At 39.8% G+C, this 20,849-nt stretch overlaps 2 protein-coding genes and 1 non-coding gene across 3 annotated transcripts; 1 reads left to right on the forward strand and 2 right to left on the reverse strand.

Annotated features, from left to right (window-relative positions):
• Positions 1 to 8,235: 8,235 nt before the first annotated feature.
• On the reverse strand, positions 8,236 to 8,937 carry LOC145036112 (uncharacterized). Its single transcript, XM_078984589.1, has one exon. It carries the CDS (start codon positions 8,935 to 8,937, stop codon positions 8,236 to 8,238), a length of 702 nt encoding a protein of 233 aa, XP_078840715.1.
• Positions 8,938 to 10,683: 1,746 nt separating this feature from the next.
• Positions 10,684 to 11,454, reverse strand: LOC145036113 (uncharacterized). Its single transcript, XM_078984590.1, has one exon. The coding sequence runs from the start codon at positions 11,452 to 11,454 to the stop codon at positions 10,684 to 10,686; it is 771 nt and encodes a 256-aa protein (XP_078840716.1).
• Positions 11,455 to 12,340: 886 nt separating this feature from the next.
• Positions 12,341 to 12,447, forward strand: LOC145038194 (small nucleolar RNA R71). Its single transcript, XR_013679256.1, has one exon. It is a non-coding gene; the product is annotated as a small nucleolar RNA R71 (small nucleolar RNA).
• Positions 12,448 to 20,849: the final 8,402 nt, after the last annotated feature.

Here is a 20,849-nt window from a genome sequence, read left to right on the forward strand (position 1 = left end):
GGTTCAGTTATGGTTAAGCCGACGATTTGACAGTTGGATCGTCTCCACAGTTATGAGATTAGGGAAGCAATGGACCGCTTAGGTTCGTGTATGTTAAGGGCTACCATTAGTCAGGGAGCCATCATTGTTAGTCTTGGATTTGATGATGTCAGGATTTGATGTTAGACCTGGTCGTTTGGATCGGGAGGTTGTTAGGGTGATGTGTGTGAAACGAACTAGTTTTAATCCTACTTTTAGCTGATAAATTAAGCACACAAAGGCAGTGAACCTATCTTTTAGTGGTATAGTTGGATAAGTAGGGTCTCAAACTCAGGGAACAGAAATTAATCTAATAGCTAATTATAACTTAACAAGTAATAAAAGTAAAAGGGTTTTTCTCTAGTTTTACAAGACTAGAAACATAAACACACCACTTAAGCACTTAATTAACTAAACAATTAAGACAAATAACAAATTCACCAAATTTAATAAAGGGTTTCTGTTTAGGTCCAACCAATTCACTCTTATGGTTATTTATATGATAAATCAATTGTTATTGGTTACCAACTATAGTGGTTAGGTTCATGTTCATTACTACTAACCCTTAGACAATTAATCAATTCAAGCAATGACCAATTGTTTAAACTAATTAATTCCCTAGTTCAATTATTTGGATTAAATAAGATTTGTAATTGGTTAATCAAGTTGGTGTTTCAATTAACCTCTTGTTTGTTGGTTTCTCAAACAAGCTCACACATTAATTTACCCATTCTCTAATTAATCCTATTTTCATATTCATTATTCCTAGGGATATGATAAAGTGTTCACATAAACATATCAGGTTAACAACTAAGAGATGTTCATGCAACTTAATTGCCTTCCAATTAACATAAAATAGTTGTGGTTAATGCATACGGTTCTTTAACAAACTTGATTTAATAAGATCACCAATAAACAATCAATCAAAAAGTAATAATTAAACCATAGGAGTACCTTGGTCTTCCCCAACAGAAACAAAAAGAATTTAGTTCATAGTCACAGTAAAAACAAAATCAAAAACAAATTCAACTAGGCTAGACATGCTTAATTCCTAAGATTAAGTGGAATGTATGACCTAAATTGCCTTGATTCTTCAAAGGATCGAAGGCTAGGATTTCTCAGCTCTTCAAAGGGTTCTTTTTCGCAGATGCAGCTCTCAAAAATGCCAGAAGCTTTTTACATTCGGATAATGGTTCGATATTTATAATTATCACCAAACAGGGGGTACTCGGCGAGTAGATCACCCAACTCGCCGAGTAGATGCATGAAATCCGTCTACTACCGGGAGTCTTGACTTATCTTCTGGAATATTTTTGGGTACTCGCCGAGTAGCCTCGAGGACTCGCCGAGTTAGTGTATTTTTGTTCCTCATTCTTCATTCTTTGGTCTCTAATTGCTTCTCCTTGTTCCCTTTCACTTCCAAGCATGTCTTTTGGACTGAAAACAAATTTTAAACATTATTAAGTACCTTTTGTCCACATTATGCACATAATTAGCTAAAAATGTATGCTAAACATATGACTAATTATGCAAATATCAAAATACCCCACACTTGACTTTTGCTTGCCCCAAGCAAAACTGAATTTTAACACATTAGAACCACACATGACAACTCCAATCTAACCCAACCATTATGCCAAGACCGCAACGCATGCATTTGTGTCTAAAATTTTCCTAAATACCCCCATACTCTAAATACTCACAATCCTCATAAAAATTCGCCCACTCACCCCGAACTATGCTCATTTTATGCATCCCTCCGAATCCATCCTCATAAAACCTCTTAACCTCAAGGTATTTTTGGTTGAGTAACCCAAGCATATATAATCTAGATAATTACAATTTATGATACCATATTGGAGCTCTTTGGAATTCTTTATTTCTTTGACATTTGATCTTTGATTTCTTTGAATTCACCAACTTGTTGTTTGATTTTTGGTATCTTCAACTTTTTGAATTTCTTCGGAATTTTCGATCTTCTAATTTCATTGTTAACTTTGATGCTCCAAAAATTCTTCAAGCTTTTCTTGTAATTCTCTATCTTTTTTTTAACATGTAACTCACTTTTTTTTTTCACTCAAAACCCTACATGCTTAAGCAGGGGCGCTCAACTTCAACCTTTATTGGCTAGCGATAACAATTTTCCTGGATACATTTCTGGTACACGATGCTAAACATATTGCATCCTTCGGGCTAAGCGAGGTTGTGTTTTTGTCCCATGATTTCACTGGAATAAGGAAGCCATAAATGCACTATAACGTATATAGGCTCAATTAAACATTTGGGTTTTCATGCAATTATCATCACAATTCTAACATGGAATCCTAATTGCTTTCTACCTACATTTTCTAAATTAATTCCTAAGTGATATTTTTGGTATGCAAGAGTTGAATTTTTGTTTTCAAATTAGCCTAAATTAGGATTCTAAATTTACTAATATGTGACCAACCCCCTACCCCACACTTATTTTATGTAATGCCTCATTGCATATCATGCAAAAATAAAAATATGAAATATAGAGAGAATTGGAACAAACTGCCCTGGGGTAGCAGTCGTTAGGTTGATATCTCTTCTCTTCACTCCATCTTCAATTAACTTTAGACATGGAAACAACTCATCCATGTGTAACGCCCGGGTTTTCAGGGCTAAGCATTTTTGTCAATGTAATAGTCTAGGTCAACTATTGTAACTCTTTTTGAAGTAATAAATATGAAATATTTGAGTATTATGTGAATTATGTGTGATTGTGTGTTTATTGTTTAATTATAAATGTATAATTAATAAAGAATAAAAATGAGCGTCAAAATTAAAGTGTGAGATAATCCCTATATCTCTACATAAAGTTGTAGAATATGTCTCAAGGTTTCCGTACATATAAAGAACGCCGAAATCCGAGCTATAACGAAGAAGTTATGACCCGCCGAAGTTTTACGGCAAAACCGACACGGCACCGGAAGACATAAAATAGTGAATTTACGATAGAAGACTTTTTAGCCTTAGAAATATAAACAAAAGTCGTAGAATATGTTAAACTAAGAACATCGATAAAAAGAACGACCAAATCTGACCCGTATGAAGAAGTTACGATTTTTCGAAGTTTCGGACTAGCAGTGTACTGCCCGAAATTCAAATGTTTGATCGAGCGGTTTTTAGCCGACACGACCTAAATGAGAATCGAAGATCTCGTTAAGAGTAACGTAACGAGAAAAAGATGGGCGAAAACGAATGTCGGATGAAGAAGTTATGAGGATTTAACAGACCAATCCTATCCCGACCCGTTGATAAAATAAAATTTAAAATCGAGTCAAAATTAGCCAACGAAGTCTAAACGAAAGTTGTAGAGTATGTTCCCACCTTCGCGTGGATATAAAGAACGTCAAAAACAGAGCTCGTATGCGAAAGTTACGAATTTTTGAAGTTAGGACTTGAAAATGCGAAACCTGTTGCGAAGACGATGACGTGGCCGCTTCTGAGCCGTTGCTTGCTGACCAAGGCTTCGCTCCGGATCGCGCCACGACGACTCGCATTACGCCCCGCGTACGAGGTCCGGTACGCCCCGCGTACCTTCGGCCTTATCCGTCCGAGTCCGAGTGCGAGCCAGCTGTTGCGAGCTGGCAGCCACCTCCGAGCTACGCCCCGCGTAGCGCTGCTGGACGCGCCGCGTATCCGAGGCCCTCGCGCCTATAAAAGGGGGCCGAAGGTGCCCTCATTTTCACACCATTTCTCATTCTCTCTCTAGTTTCTTTCTCTCTCTAAGGTTCCAAACCACCCCTAAGCCCTAGTTAAACCCCTAGCACCCTAAGGAAGCCCCGAGGCTCCCGGAGTCCAGAGAAAAAAGAGTTTTTCGGTTTCGAAACGCTGCTCCAATTAAGTCCCGGTTTTCGATAAAATTCGCTGTAAGTATGCTACGCTTATGCAATTTTTAATATAGCTTTCAAATAATTATAGGAATGTTACTAGGTCCTTAAAATAATTATTTGGGCTATTATTATGAGATATATCGAGTATTATTAATGCTTAATAATACTCAGACAATTAATTTGTCACGGTTATCATTAGACTAAACCCTAGTGGTATCGATACTAGGTTTTATCGAAGGAATATCATTTTGAGAGTATCGAAGCGCTGTCCGAGTGCTGAGTCACCACCTAATCAGGTGAGTGCATAGTTACCTTCAACTTACACATAGATATGAAGTATTTTATATAAATTACGTGCTATGTGTGCATATTATCTGAATACTTGCTATCTATGCTAGATGAACGTTGTTATACATGTTTTCAATGATTTAAACTGTATACGTATTTTATATATACGAAAATGTTGGGGTAAAACATGGGTAGATGTAATAGGTGATGTGTGATAAAATGATGAGAGGCCTCGATGTTGTTGTTGTTGATCCAGTCATCTAGCGGAGTATAGATGACGACCACGGACTCTTCTAGACAGTCCAGTGGAACACTAGCAGGCTCGCAACCTGTAGGTGTTGTGAACGATGTGTTCACCGGTGTACTCCATCCCCCACATGGTTGCCTATTAGGACATTTATTGTTGAGGAATCCCCTTAGCAGTAGTGTCCGTCCCGATGATGATCCTTAGGCTAGGTCCCTTATGATAGGTGTTTAGGGACGTAAGGTGAGGATAACGGGAACGGGTAATCGGGTTATTGTTGATTGATGAAATTAATAAACTTATTTATTGTGGGTTGAAAACCCTATGTGCTCACCAGGCTCCCAAGCCTGACCCCCTCAGTTTTATGTATTACAGGTAGTGGCGCATGAGTATAGGTGTGATGTTTTGGACGAGGGATTACGGATATAGGCCTATAAATATGAAATAATGTAGTAAGGCTTATATTGTACTGTTTATACTTTTGATCTGTACAAACATGACATCCCGAGTCTTTTAATGAAATACATTTCTATGGAAATGCTTTTGATAAATCTTTATCATATTATTGTTTTGGGACAAATTCCGCAATCCTTTTATTAAAAGATAACTCTGATTTTGAAATAAAGTATAAACAAAACCGGTCTTTTCTGGCCGTGATTTTGGGGATGTCACACCATGTCTTGGGTGTCAAAATCTCATGTGGTAGACATGCAAATAACTAAAAAATGTAGGACAAAGCTCCTAGAAACCTCCTGTAACAACTCTTCATGAAAAATGGACAAGTACTGCAATGAAAGTGCTCAAAACAACTCTAGAACTCGAAAAATGTTGATCTACTCGGCGAGTAGTATCGTGTACTCGACGAGTTTGAGCTTAACTTGCAGTTATATCACGTAATTATCCATGCACTCACCGAGTAGGATTTGTGCACTCGGCGAGTAGGCGTTGTATTGCCAAAAAAGTTGTCTAGCTTGTTTTCTTCTCGATTGAGGTTTTGAATTAGAATAATTCATTGACTCTTCCTCTAAACATTTCAGCGACAACACTCTCCATCACTCCCAACTCTAACGGACTTAACCTTAATGAAAAAATTTTGCACTCTTACTTGAACATTCCTCACTTCCTCACTTGAACCTTGACCCTTAAAACTTCTATTTGCATCCTAACCTTCCAATCCTGAAAAATATGCAACCAAAAGTGAAAGCAATAAAAGTCCTAAAAGAAACAAAATCATCCAAGTTCAACATTTGTTTAAATCAAACACCATAAATAATAAAAAAAACAAAACATAAAATCTTCAATCCTCTTCCTCCATGTTAGCTCCTTCAGCTCCACTTCCTCCTCCTTCATTGCCTCTCCTCATCCTTTCCTCCCAATTCATAATGTAGGGATAACCGGGCCCGGGTCTCGGGGCGATATTCATTTGTTGGAAGAGATATTCAAATGATTGATTATTATAATTGACCCTTCTTCCAATATCATCCAAGTATCGTTGGTACTCAACTTGGTTCCACCCATCGTTCTCTTCCTCCACTGTAATAACTGGTGGGTCTTCTCGTACCCGCTCACTCCGTTGCCTCACCCGCCGTCCCAGCTCCTTGGGGATAACCGGCTCATCCGCATGTGGAATAGAATAAGAATCTCCAAACTTCTCCACAATCCTTGCCCTCCTATATAGTGTAGTGTTGAACGGAGAGGGAGAAATGACCGTCAGTGCCCTCGCCTCTTGCAAATCCAATACCCCAAATGATCTTGCAAGCCTTGTCACAAACATCCAACCATTGATTTTGAAGGTCACCTTCTCTTTAACAACCCCTTCCACAAGATATTTGGCTATGCAGTAGGGGAGGTTGTAGAAAGCATCGGGAGTAATAATACTCCAAAGATAGAAGATGTCAAGGGTCGGGACCTTGTCATCGTCCTTCCGTATATTAATCATGATGGCAACGAAACGAAGACTGAGACGTTGGATCAGTGAACGAATGTGGCCCTCCTCTGCAGAAGATGGGATGTATACCCGGTTGGCAATAGTACTCCACCAGGTAGACGCAGCCACTGCTTCGGGGAGATCTTTGTGGCAATTCTCCAAGAAAGCTTCAAAGTCTTCATTCAACATGGTACTTTGCTCATAGATGCCAATCCTCCATGAAAACTCAGCCATGCTGCATTGTCGCAGCTCCCCAGCAAGAGAAAAGGAAATTACATTGGGATTATAATACTCACTACCACCCAGAATGAGATGGTAGCAAAAAATTTCCACCATAATTCAGCGAAGACCGGTTCTTGAATTTTGAACAATTGTAACCAACCATCACATATGATGGTAGAATCCCCCACATTGCATACTTTCACCAAATTTGGCGTCAACTCCTCTTCCAACCCAACCTTCCCCAGCCAATCCGAGTCCAATGCATTAGGTAAGTGGATCTCTTTCTGCTTCAAAGCTTCTAATTTGTTTTTGGCACGAGCTTGAGATGATTTAGATGTGATTTGGCGAAAAGAGAGCCACGGGATGTCCCCTTGGCTTCCCCCTCTTGAAGTTTGACCTCTTCTGGACATGGTACCTGCAGAATAACATTAAGAAAACACATACAAACAACACCCAACAATTAAAATCGAACAAAATAGATCTGTATAGCATCCTACTCGCTGAGTTCATGAACTACTCGGCGAGTAGGATGAACATCGGGACCCGATTGATGTCGCATATATATAGGTCATCCAAAACACCCAATTTTGCATAGGGGTTTGATGTACTATGTCCAATAACCACTAATCCAAAAGAAATTTTTCCTAAAACCTCCTAGTTCATAGTAAAATCAAAACCATAGAAATTGAGGAAACCCCCAAATCCGAATTTAGACAAAATAAGGGCTAAGAAGTGATAAAGCTTTAACTTTTGATAAGTATTAAGTGTAAAAATCATACCTTTACTCTTGAAAGTTGAAGATTCAGCAAAAATTGAAGGAATGGATTGAGAGTGGCTGTGCACGGCGAGTGTGTGGGTAAAAGGAGTGAAAACCCTTTTTTTACAGATTATTAGCCGTCTGTGTAAGTTGTCTACTCGCTGAGTACAAAAGTTGTACTCGCCGAGTAGATCTGCACATTCGCAATTTTATGGGTATTTTGATAAGTAATCGCCGAGTAGATCGATGGTACTCAGCAAGTAAAGCTTGCAGTTTGACAAAAAATGAATTATTTTCTTATTTTTAACCCACCACCCCACACTCTAAGCATTTCTTGCCATCAAGCAATCATTTAGAACATATTTTAAGAAGATGAATGAAACAGATCCTAAGAAATTAAAAAAGAAAATAAAGGAAAAAGAAATGCAAACTCTAAACTCGGGTTGCCTCCAAGAAGCGCTTCTTTTTAAGGAGTCATTATCTGGACTCCTCCCATTCTACGTGGCTGCAATCCCTTCCAACAACAACAACTCTCCCATTCTACATTCCTCAAGAGCATTCATTTGCATTAACCAGTTGTTCTTGAGCTCCGCCATGTTGAAGTTGCACATTTTTAAAGCCCAAAAAGCTTTATGCTCTATCTCCACCAGTAAATGACATTGCTTTCCATAAACTAGCCTATATGGTGTAGTACCAATAGGTGTTTTGAAAGACGTATGGAAGGCCAAAGTGCATCATCTAGCTTATCTGACCATTCTTTCCGATTGCACCCCACCGATCTCTCCAAGATTCTCTTTAAAGCTCTATTTGTCACTTCGGTTTGTCCACTAGTTTGTGGATGGTAAGATGTATAAAATTTATGGGTTACCCCATATTTCCTTAGCACCTTCTCTAGTTGGTCATTGGCAAAATGAGTGCCTCAGTCACTTATAAGGGCCTTCGGGACTCCAAATCTTGAAAATAACTTCTTTAAAAAGCACACCACAACCTGACTGTCATTAGTTGGCAAAGCTTGTGCCTCCGCCCACTTGGATACATAATCCACCGCCACCAATATGTATTTGTTGCCTTTGGACATGGGAAATGGTCCCATGAAATCGATCCCCCACACATCAAATACTTCGCACAATTGAATACTATGTTGTGGCATTTCATTTCGAGATGAAATGTTTCCTGCTCTTTGACGTGCATCACATTCTTTGACAAATTGGGCTGCATCTTTAAAAATCGTGGGACAGTAAAACCCAATGTCAAAGATCTTCTTAACAGTGTAATGTGATCCATGATGTCCACCCATGGGCCCACTATGACAATGGTCCAAAATTTTCCGGCTTTCATTCCCGAACACCCATCTTCGTATGATTCCATCCGCGTAGCTTCGGAAAAGATATGGTTCATCCCAAAAGTAATACTTTATTTCGGAAAAGAATTTCTTCTTTTGTTGGCTGGTAAGATCTATTGGGATGTATTTGCTAGCTAAGTAATTTGCTATATTTGCGAACCATGGTTCTTCTCCCACGGTCACCATAATGTACTCGTCCGGAAAGTCATCTCCAACTCTATATTCTTGCAATTGCGGGTTTTCAAGCCTTGACAAGTGGTCAGCTGCTACATTCTCCATTCCCTTTTTGTCTCGTATCTCTATGTCAAACTCTTGAATAAGTAGAACCCATCGTATCAATCTTGGCTTGGCATCCTGTTTGGCAAACAAATACTTGATAGCAGAGTGGTCAGTAAAAAACAGTTGTTTTAGATAAAACTAAATAAGGGAGGAATTGATCAAAAGCGTACACCACAGCTAATAATTCCTTTTCTGTGGTGGTGTAGTTCTCTTGAGCCGGATTTAAAGTTTTACTAGCATAATAAATGGGTCGAAAGTGCTTATCAACCCTTTGACCAAGGACAGCTCCTAATGCAAAGTCACTAGCATCACACATTATTTCAAATGGTAAATCCCAATTTGGAGCAATAATGATCGGGGCATTAGTCAATTTTTCCTTTAAAAATTCAAATACCTCTAAACACTCTTTAGTAAAATTAAATGGTGCATCCTTTAAGAGCAATTGTGTTAGAGGTCTAGTTATTTTAGAAAAATCTTTTATAAAATGCCGGTAAAAACCCGCGTGACCTAGAAAACTTCTAATTCCCTTCACATTAGTTGGTGGGGGTAATTTGGCAATGGTGTCAATCTTTGCCCGATCCACTTTAATTCCCAATTTGGAAACCTTGTGGCCTAAAACTATACCCTCATTGACCATAAAGTGACATTTCTCCCAATTGAGGACTAAGTCGGTTTTTTCACACCTAGCAAGCATGAAGTCAAGATTTGTGAGACAATCATGGAAGGAAGATCCAAAAATAGATAAATCGTCCATAAAAACTTCCATGATTTTTTCCACCATATCGTGGAATATGGCTATCATACACTTTTGAAATGTCGCGGGTGCATTGCATAGCCCAAAGGGCATGTGTCGATAAGAAAAAGTCCCACTTGGGCAAGTAAATGTGGTCTTTTCATGGTCTATTGGGTCTATGTGTATTTGGAAATAACACAAAAATCCATCTAGAAAGCATTAATAACTATGGCCCGATAATCTTTCTAACATTTGATCAATAAAAGGTAAGGGGAAATGGTCTTTATGAGTGGCATCGTTTAGCTTTCGATAATCGATGCACACTCTCCAACTGGTTACCGTTCGTGTCAGAATAAGCTCATTCTTTTCGTTGGTTATGACTATCATCCCTCCTTTCTTGGGCACCACTTGGACCGAACTCACCCACGGACTGTCGGAAATGGAATATATAATATGCGCATCTAAAATGTTGACTACTTCCTTCTTGATCACGTCTTGCATATTTGGGTTTAATCGTGTTAGGTGTTGTACAACCGGCTTTGCTCCTTTTTCCAGATTAATCTTGTGAGAACAATAAGAGGGCTTATTCCCTTGATGTCGGTAATGCTCCATGCTATGGCCCACTTCCGCTTCTTCAAGACTTGAACTAGTTCTTCCTTTTCAGATTTGGAAAGGTCAGAGGCTATGATAACTGTCTTTTGATGGCCATCTTCAAGGAAAGCATTCTCCAAATGTTCTGGTAACGTTTTGAGCTCAGTTTTTGGGTTATGTTGGTTGTACTCTCCGAGTGCAGGTAAGGGAATCGGTGAGTTGGCAGCTGAATTCACGAATTCCATTTTCTCTATGCATGGACTCGGCGAGTAGCTTGGCCCTACTCCGCGAATTGATCTGTCATATTGTTTCATCAATTATTCAAATTCAGCTTCTTCCAGCAGCCTTTCGATCTCCATTAAGTCTTTTTCAGCATCAAATTCTTCATCAAATATTGTGGACTTGTTGGGATCTTCACTTTTTCATTCCTCCAGTAATTCATCAAGCATGTCAATTGAGAATGCCATGTCGTCACTATTCCTTGCATACTTCATAGCTTGATCAACCCCAAAAGTGATTGAATCATCTCCTACCCGTAAAGTAAGCTTCGAGTCCCTCATGTCTACTATAGCACTTGCAGTGTTGAGGAAGGGTCTTCCGAGGATGATCGGGACTTGAGGATCCGCCTCCATATCTAGAATTATGAAATCTGCTAAAAATAAAAACTTGTCCACCTTAACCAGTAAGTCTTCACATATGCCTCTTGGAAATGTGACTATCTTATTTGCTAAGTGAATTGCCATACGAATTGGCCTTAGTTCCGGGAGATCCAGCTTCTTGAAGAATGAATATGGCATGAGGTTTACACTTGCTCCTGAATCGGCCAAAGCATGAATGGTAGCCAAGTTACCAAATTGGCAAGGCAAAGTTAAACTCCCTGTGTCACCCTTCTTTTTTGGTAGCTTATTTCGCATGGCAGCTGAGTAGTTTTCATTAAGAACTACCTTTTTCACTTCCTCCATCTTCCTTCTATTTGTGAGAAGTTCTTTAAGGAATTTTGCATATTTAGGTATTTGTGCGACAACTTCGGTGAAGGGTATGTTGATTTGAAGAGCCTTGATATGATCGAGAAACTTCTGGTACTCCTCTTCCTGCTTCTCTCTCTTAGCTCGGGCTGGGTATGGCAATGGATGCTGATAGGGCTTTTCAAGGATCTGCTCTTTCGGATTTGGCAGTGGACTCGTCGAGTCCATATTCTGGACTCAGCGAGTAGGCTCTGTTCCATGAAGATTTTGATTTTGGTCTTGAATTTCTGCATCCTCCTTCTATAATTCTTTGGGTTCTTCATTCTGAATAGGGGCCAGAGGAGTGATTATCTTCCCACTTCTTGTTGTGACTATATTTATGTGCACGTCTCGTGGGTTATTTTCGGTTTTACTAGGAAGTTCGCCTGATGATCTTTGGTTGATTTGTTGAGCAAGTTGCCCTAGCTGCGTTTCTATGTTGTGGATAGATGCTTGCTGGTTTCTAAGCATGGTTCTTGTTTCTTGAATTGCAGCATCATGATCAGTATGTCTCTTTTCCGAAGCAGCTACAAACTTGGTAAGCATCTCTTCCAAACTTGGTTTTCTTTCTTGTACTGGCTCCTCCTTTTGGTAAAAACCTCTTCCTTTCTGCCTGTACTTCTCCTCCTTAGCCTTCTTGTACTCTTCATAAGGGAGCCACTCTTTCTTTGGTTTTCACTAATCTTCATCATATCGGTCCCCACTTGAGTAACATACTTGCACCTCTTTGTTTCCATTTTCATCCAAGTCGCAGTCTTTAGTAAGATGAGATCCATTACAATTTTCACAACCCACCCGAATAGCATGGATCGTTTGATCCATTTTATCCATCCTCCTATCCATGGTTTTTAGCATAGCCATGACCGCAGACAAGTCTTCAGTAGCTGCATATGCGGCTCCCCTAATAACATCACTTCTTGGATTATGGTATTCTCTAGAATGCTTAGAAAATTCTTCAATCAATTCCTTGATCACCGGGGGTGGGTTCTTTGTGAGCGGGCCTTGCGAGTCAAGTAACTTCCTGGTTGTGACATTGAATCCATCATAGAAGATGGAGACTTCTTGTTGGCTATTAAGGTCATGTTGCGGGCAATTTATTAGCAGGCTCTTGTACCTCTCCCAAGCTTCATATAGCGACTCTCCAGCTTGTTGTTTAAAGTTAGCAATGGCCTTCTTCAACTTGGCTATCTTGGAAGGTGGGAAAAAGTGATCAATAAATTCTTCTTTCATCTTGGCCCATGTGGTGACTGACCCGGGGGGAAGTGACTTGAGCCATGTGAAGTAGCTGAGTCTCGCGAGGCACATTTGGAACATTAAAGTAATCAGCTACATCATTCACTTCATCCAAATGCTTGTAGGCATCTTCGTGGTCTTTTCCATAGAAAGGAATTTCATTTAGCTGAGGGAGTATGTGGCCCTTTAACTCGAACGTAGCAGTATCGGGAATTGCGGGTTGCACAAGTCCCAGGCCGGTGTCACGCGGATCCTCTTCTTCCACTCTCCCATGGGAATTTCATCAATGTTAGCCATGGTAAGAGCTAACTCGTCGTTGGAATCAGATTCGTGTTCGTATGTAGGTTCTTCTTCTTCCTCGGTGTCGTACTCGGTGTCCTCTTTGATCGAGTCTTCGCTTGCTAAAGACGCGCTGGATGCACCTGCTTTGCTACTCTTTTTCTTCCCAAAAACAGTCTTCAAGTTGGACAAAGGGGACTTATTAGGTGTATTTGAGCTCTCCATGTCCTTTCTTCTGTTCTTTCTCAATGCGGATTCTGGATCTTCAAACGGGGGTACCAGCGGAGTGTTTTATCCTCTGTGTTGGGTATATGGTGTTGCATCGCCTTATTTTGTATCCGGTATGGGCCTGTCCATCTGTGATTTGTGTGTTAGGGTTTGAGTATTAATAGATGCTTGCATGAATCTTTTTATATAGTTTTTGGAGTAGATTTCGTGTCTTGTTTTTAAGATATCTTTTGTAACCCTAGAATCCTCTACAGGGGAAGTTCTTAATCGAGCTCTGTTGAGGATTGAGTAATCTAATCATTCGACTCATTCAGATCCATACTTGTCTTTCATCTCATTGTTTTTACGTTCATTATTTACCTATTACAAAGATCTAATCGATCAAAGAGTTTTTATAACTCATCAATTGGTATCAGAGCAGGAGGTTGTGTAATTCATACACATCTCTTCTATGAAAGAAGTTATTAGGGTTTATTCCGCATTAACTGATATATATTGAGCCGTCACTCCATAATTGACGTATCTCATTACTTATTCGTTTTACCCTAACATTATATATTACAAGTCTGATCTTTCAAACAGATTAAACGATCAAGCATGGACGATTCTCAATCTAATCCTATCAACATCTCAAATAGTATTGGATCAACAACAAAGATTCCTATTCTTTACGCTCAAGATTACGAAGTTTGGGCGCATCACTTTGAAGACTACGTCATCGGATCTGAAGACAATGGGTATCTTATATGGGAAGCTATTGTGTCTGGACCATTTGCTCACTCAGGAACATCTAGAATCATTAAAACTCAGAAAGAGTATAACGATCTTTTAAAAGATGTGAAAGATGTTGCTCAAGACGAAAAGGAGAAGTTTCAGTGCAACATTAAAGCATTGAGACTGATCCGATTCGCTCTTCAATCTGATACATTTAGGTTGGTGAGTTCCTGCAGTACCGCTAAAGAAATCTGGGATAGGCTACGAGAGCTATATTTCACAAATGAAGATTTGGAGCATTCTATTCAGACCTTGCTTTTGTCTGAGTTTGGTGAATTTAAGCAGAATTCTGATGAAACTGTTACTCAGAAGTTCGATCGCTTCAATCATCTTATTAGAAAGATGATCAAACATGATATAGAAAGGAAGCTGATTGAACAGAAAGTCACCTTTTTGAATGGCCTAAGATCTGAATGGAGAGCTGTTGTGTCTACAGTCAAAGCTCACGAGCAGTTCAAGTCTTATTCGATGGCAAAGCTAGTGGGAATTTTGAAATCCCAAGAAAAGAATGTCATGCAAGAGAAGAATGTGGTCTCAAGTTTGGGGTCCTTGGCCCTCCTATCTAAAAGCAAAAATGTGGTAGAAGATGAAGATCTGAACCTAGAAGACTATGATCTTACTTCTGAAGATTAAGCAATGATGATGTGTAATCCAAAGAGGTTTATCAAGAAGATATTCCCTACCAATAAGAACCAAAACTGGCAGGGAAGCTATAGTTCTGAAAAGGTTAGGGAGGAGCCGAAGACAGAGGAACCAAAGAAAGAGGCGAAAGTTGAAGGAGATTCAGGTGTGAATTGCTACTACTGTGGAGGAAAGAACCACTATGCCAAAGACTGCGTTCTAAAGAAAACTGGTAGAGAAGGATGAGGAAAAAGATGAAGAGACCTTGTTGATGAAAAAGCTGGAAGAGATCAAGAGAAAGAAAGCTACTGCTAACCCTTTAATGAATGCTTTAATTGTGCAGGGTTCGGCAGCGGATGATGAGTTCGGTGGCGTGCAGGTCTGGTCATCCGACTCAGAGGATGATGAGGTTAGGAAACCATCTCATGGAGAGGCATACGTTGCAAGAGGTGAAGAAAGCGGTGGGAAGTGTTTGATGGTGACAGATGTATCTCAAATGAGGGGATACAATACGGATGGTGGGAATGAAGACTCCAAGGAGCGAGAGGACCTATGCTTCACAGCAAAACCTCTCAGCGTGCAGATCAATGAGCTAGATGAATTGATCAAGAAGGTACAATCCGTTTTTGTTTCATTTAAAGTCCCACAAAATTCGTATGAAAAAGAATTAAAAAGATTAAATTCAAGAATCTCAAATCTAGATAGTAGTTTAACTCAAACACGGGTCACCAATTCTAACCTAACTGACCAAATAAGCAGGGTGTCTTCCAAGAGTGAAGAACGGAGGATGTGGATAGAGCTGAAGGAGTCGGAGCTGATTAAATCCAAAGATGAAAACATTTATTTGCAAAGAGACAATTTAAAACTTTTGAAACAGAGAAATGTTTTTTGTTTAATTGCTAAACATCTTTATGCTAACATCACTCAACTTCATCTGAACTGTGAAATAGGGCAGAAAATTCATCACATGATTTTGCCCTTCCTTGAGTTTAAGGAGGATGAAATCGATGTTGAAGCATATAACTGCGAAAGTGTTGTATCGTCTGATGATGTGAATCCCACTTACATGTATGGTCTGGACAAAATAGAATCTTTTATAAAGTCCAAGGACCATAAGAACATGCTGAAAAATCTTTTGGATGAAAACGATAAGCTGAAACTAAGGACCGAAACCATACAAAAATTTGACTCATTAAATGTAAATTTAAGTTCAGAAAATAAATTTGATGTTAAAAACGCATCTGAACTTAATGAGGATGATGATATGAGTGTAATTTATGTAGAAGATGAAGTCGACTGTTCTGAGTTTGTCAAAAGCGAACACAAAAACCACAAAAATCTTATTTCTGAAAATTCTGTGGAGTTCGCTTGTTTGTCACAAAATAAGTCCCTGATTCTTAAGGAAAAGGCTGTTGTGTACCAACAGGTGAGAACAACACCAAATCAGGTATATAAAGTCAAAGGAGTATCCGAACATCAAACAGTCGAACTCACTGCCATTGTAAACGAAGATAACGCAGATGGCTGCGATGAGTTCTTCTGGTCTGCTCCTATAGATAATGCTGATGAAACAGTTGGTTTATTAGAGCGAACGTCCTGGAAAACAAAAGGAAGATATGTACCAGAGCCGCTAAACAAGCCTGACAACTTTGACGTCCCAAGTACCAGTGGCACTAAAGAAATTCCTGTAGAAGAAGTCACCTCCACCAACGAAACCTCATCTATATTGAGCGAACCTATTGTTCAAAAGCCAAAACAGAAGGCGAATATTCACAGGCAACCCAGACATGTGAAAAATCAAAAGCAGCAGAGGAATCTGAAATACAAGAAGAATCTCTCAAAGCGAAAACAATTCTAGCGATCTCAAAATGCCCATTCTTCTGATCATGATAGGAAGTCAGAGAAAAGAGCAGTCAGACCACAAGAAAGAATTAACAACCATAAGGAAAGGTTCGGTTCAGAGAACACCAGCTACCGAAAGCATAGGTTCGGTTCCGAGAGCAAAAGTTACCAAGGTTTAAGGTTCGGTCTCACTAATGACCACAAACAAAAGGGTCACCTAGAACCTCAAGTCAAGAAAACTTCTCAGTCTAAATTCTCTCATTCTAATTCTTCTCAGCCCCATTCTAAATCCAGTTCTGTTCAAACTCAAAATCCAAAATCTTCAACAGATTTGAAAGGAAAATCGAAGGTTTCCTCGGTCAAGAGTGATCAAAAGCATTCCAAACCGACTGTAACAAATCCCAATAAAATTAAAGTTTTCACTATTAAGAAGAAAGATGAAACAACTTTAATAAAAAAAAACATATCTCGTTGACATTTCTCTTACTATTCCTGTTCCTGTGAAAGGCTCATGTGGACCCAAGAAACTTTGGGTTCCTAAATCTCCTTGATTTTTGCAGGTTATCAGTGACGAGCAGTTCGACGAAGAATGGTATATTGACAGTGGCTGCTCACGTCACATGACAGGAAGGAAGGAAGAGCTGAGGGAATTTCGATGTTTTTCAAACGGTGGGAATGTCAAGTTCGGGAACAACTCATATGGCACAATTAAAGGTTATGGGATGATAACAATTGGAGACTTCACGATTAGAAAAGTTTCATACGTTGAAGGACTACAACATAACCTCATCAGTGTATCTCAGCTTGTTGGAGGTACCGGTCTTAAAGTTTCGTTTGATAATGAGGGTTCAGAAATAATAGAGAAGAAAACAAAAAGAGTAATTCTCAAATCAGAGCACAAAGGCGAAATGTTTCCTCTCAATCTCAAACCTATCAAAGGAAACCCAGCTATATGTCTATTATCCAAAGCACATTCTGACGAAAGCTGGCTGTGGCACCGAAGGCTCTCCCATCTCAATTTCAAGGATATTAACAAACTTGTCACAGGAGGTCATGTTAGGGGTCTTCCATTGCTCAAGTTTGATCAAGAACATTTGTGTGCTGCGTGTGAAATGGGGAAGCAGAGTCGTCAAAGTCAACCATCCATCATAAACACTAAAGTCGTTGAACCACTTGAGTTAATTCACATTGACCTGTGTAGTCCATCTTCTATCGAAAGCAATGGCGGTAGCAAGTATATTCTTGTTATTATTGATGACTTTTCACGTTTTACATGGTGTTCTTTCTGAAGCACAAATCTGAGGCAACTCCCAAGCTGAAGATGTTTATCAAGCAGGTTGAAGTGCATCTGAGGAAAGTAGTCCGTAACATCAGAAGCGACAATGGGCTGGAATTCAAAAATAAAGAATTTGAAGACTTTTTAGCAGAAAAAGGAACTAGTCACAACTTCTCAGCTCCCTACACCCCTCAAAAAAACGGAATTGTTGAAAGACGAAACCGATCTTTGTGTGAGGCGGCCCGAACCATGCTAAGTTTCACTTCTTTACCATTATATTTCTGGGCTAACGCTATTTCTGCAGCATATTTCATGCATAACAGGTCCTATCTCAACAAGCATTTCTCTCTTACTCCTTATGAGATCATCAACAACAGGAAGCCGAACGTTAAATTCTTCCATGTATTTGGCTCACGATGCTTCATCTTCAACTCTAGAGAACATCGTAACAAGTTCGACGTTAAAGCTGGTGAAGGGATCTTTCTGGGATACTCTCTTACTTCAAAAGCATATCGGGTCTTAAATAAGCGTTCAAGGAAGATCGACAAGACATATTATGTGACTTTCGATGACAGCTACGTCAAAAGCGTAAAGGATATTGAAGAAGCAATTGGAGAAATTTTCACTCAAACAGGTCACGTCACGGCCTCGATTGCTAATTTGTTTGAGCAGTTTGTGGAGTTATTCGATGAACCTGAGAAAGCTACTCTCTCGGAAGCCAAGGCAGCAGACAACAAAATCAACCATCTGAAGCAAATCGTTGAAGATGCCACTGAACGAATGGGTAAAGGAGAGCAAGTTCCAAACAAACCTCCTTAGCAAGGCGCTTCAATTGAGGGGGAGAACCCATCTTCTTCAAAACTGCCAAGCTTACCCGTTGAGGGGGAGCACTCTATTCCTGTTGCACCCGAAATCTCTACTGGACCCGAAGGTACTGTAGCACACGAAAGCTCTACTGCACCCGAAGGTACTGTCGCACCCGAAAGCTCTACTGCACCCGAAGGTACTGTAGCACCCAAAACCTCAACACTGCCAAAGAGCTCTTCATAGCCCAAGAGCACAACCACACCCGAAAGTCCTGTAGCACCAGAAACATTAGCCACACCGGAAAGCTCATCACTAGAGGGGGAGAATGCCGATATGTTTTATGACGATGACAGTCAATCTGAATTAGAAGAGATGGTGAACGCTGAATTGGATCCATCCTATGATCCAAATTATCCTCCTCTTGTCAAATGGACTAGAGATCATCCTGTTTCACAGGTTGTGGGTAATGTCTCTGAAAAGGTGCTGACCCGATCTCAACTGAAGGCAAAGCCAACTTCTTTATTTTCAAAAGTAGAGTTCTATATGTTTAACTCTTTCATCTCAAAAGTTGAACCAAAGATAGTAAACACCGCTCTTGATCACTCTGATTGGGTTCAAACTATGCAAGATGAACTTAATGAGTTCGAAAGAAATAAAGTTTGGCGTCTCATTCAAACTCCTCAAGATGCCTTGGTTGTTGGTCTCAAATGGGTCTTTAGAAATAAAATGGACAAGGAAGGCAATGTAGTAAGAAACAAAGCTCGTCTAGTTGTGAAAGGATACTGCTAGGAAGAAGGAATTGATTACGAAGAGACTTTCGCTCCAGTTGCAAGGCTAGAATCTGTTCGAATATTTCTTGCCTATGCTGCACACAAAAACTTCGAGGTCTACCAAATGGATGTAAAATGCGCTTTTATGAATAAAGAACTTGAAGAAACAGTTTACGTGGAGCAACCTCCTGGTTTTATCAATGAAAAGTACCCAAATCACTGTTATATTCTGGACAAGGCAGTTTACGGCCTGAAACAAGCACCTAGGGCCAGGTATGAAACGCTAACTAAGTTTTTAAAGATGTCCAAATTCAAACAAGGTTCGGTTGACCCAACCTTCTGTCGTAAGAAGGAAGGTAACCACCTTATGATTCTTCAAATCTATGTCGATGATATCATCTTTGGCTCAATGAATCCCAGCTTAATAGCTGAATTCATAAATCTGATGGGGACTAAATTTGAAATGAGCTCAATGGGTCCGATTAACTTTTTCCTTGGTTTAAATATTAGACAGGGACCCGAAGGCATCTTTATCAACCAGGAAGCATACACCAAAACTCTTGTTGCCAAATTTGGCATGATGGTAGACTCAAAGGTTAAAGTTCCAATGGCATTCGGCACCAAACTCACACCCTCCTTGGAAAAATCGGCATTTGATATTACGCTGTACCGCCAGATGATTGGGTCCTTAATGTACCTTACTGCTAGCAGGCCTGATATAATGTTTTCTGTATGTTATTGTGCTAGGTTTCAGGCGAATCCTTGTGAACCACATATGCTTGCAGTGAAAAATATACTCCGGTATCTGAAACGAACCACCTCCCTCGGTCTATGGTATCCATCAAACTCAGGCTTCTTCGTTCATGCCTTCTCAGATGCAGACCTTGGAGGATGTGGTTTACACAGGAAAAGCACCACAGGAGGCTGCCAATTCCTTGACGGGAAGTTGGTCAGCTGGCAGTCAAAGAAACAAACATGTGTTTCTCTTGCTACAGCCGAAGCAGAGTACATCGCAGTTGCCTCTTGTACATCTCAAGTCATTTGGATCCAAAGCCAGCTCCGTGATTATGGACTCAACATGAAAAAGATCCCCTTATATTGCGATTCAGAACGCGCAATTAGGATTTGTCATAACCAAGTGCAACACTCCAAGACCAAGCATATAGCACTGAGGTATCACTTTATTAAGTATCATGTGGAGGATGGAAATGTCAAAATTCACTTTGTTCGAACCACTGATCAACTGGCCGATATCTTCACCAAAGCCCTAACTGAAGCTAGTTTCAATAAAATCCTTCCAGGTCTAGGAATGATGGAATCGGAGTCGGTACCAAAAACACCATCTCAAAGCTAACAGTTGGAAGCGAAATGAACCGAACGCTCAGTCTATTTCGGGTTCGGTTCACATGGGAACCGAAATGAACCGAACACTCAGTCTATTTCGGGTTCAGTCCCATTGCACATGTTTTCGCTCATCTCAAAAAGGTGTTGTCTATGGTTGTATACTTATGTACAGTTGTTTTCCAAAAATCCAAAAATATTTTTTTAGGAACCGAAATGAACCGAGCATTCGGTCCATTTCGGGTTCGGTTCAAATTTTTTTTTTTGTTTTGCTGTTTTTGTTTGTTTTTGTTTTGTTTGGTTTTTCTCTTTTCAAAAATTTCAAATCTCCAAAAGTATTTTCTTTCTTTTACTTCTATTCTTGTTTAAATATCGATGGGGCAGGTATCATTCTCACACTTTATACTAGTTAA

The sequence above is a fragment of the Lactuca saligna genome, chromosome 3 (assembly GCF_052625555.1).
Source record: "Lactuca saligna cultivar CGN05327 chromosome 3, ASM5262555v1, whole genome shotgun sequence".
Classification (NCBI taxonomy): Eukaryota; Viridiplantae; Streptophyta; class Magnoliopsida; order Asterales; family Asteraceae; genus Lactuca; species Lactuca saligna.

Coding starts and splice junctions, on each gene's coding strand:
- LOC145036112 (XM_078984589.1), bottom strand. CDS start 8,937: ATGGAGAATGTAGCAGCTGACCACTTGTCAAGGCTTGAAAACCCGCAA.
- LOC145036113 (XM_078984590.1), bottom strand. CDS start 11,454: ATGGACTCGACGAGTCCACTGCCAAATCCGAAAGAGCAGATCCTTGAA.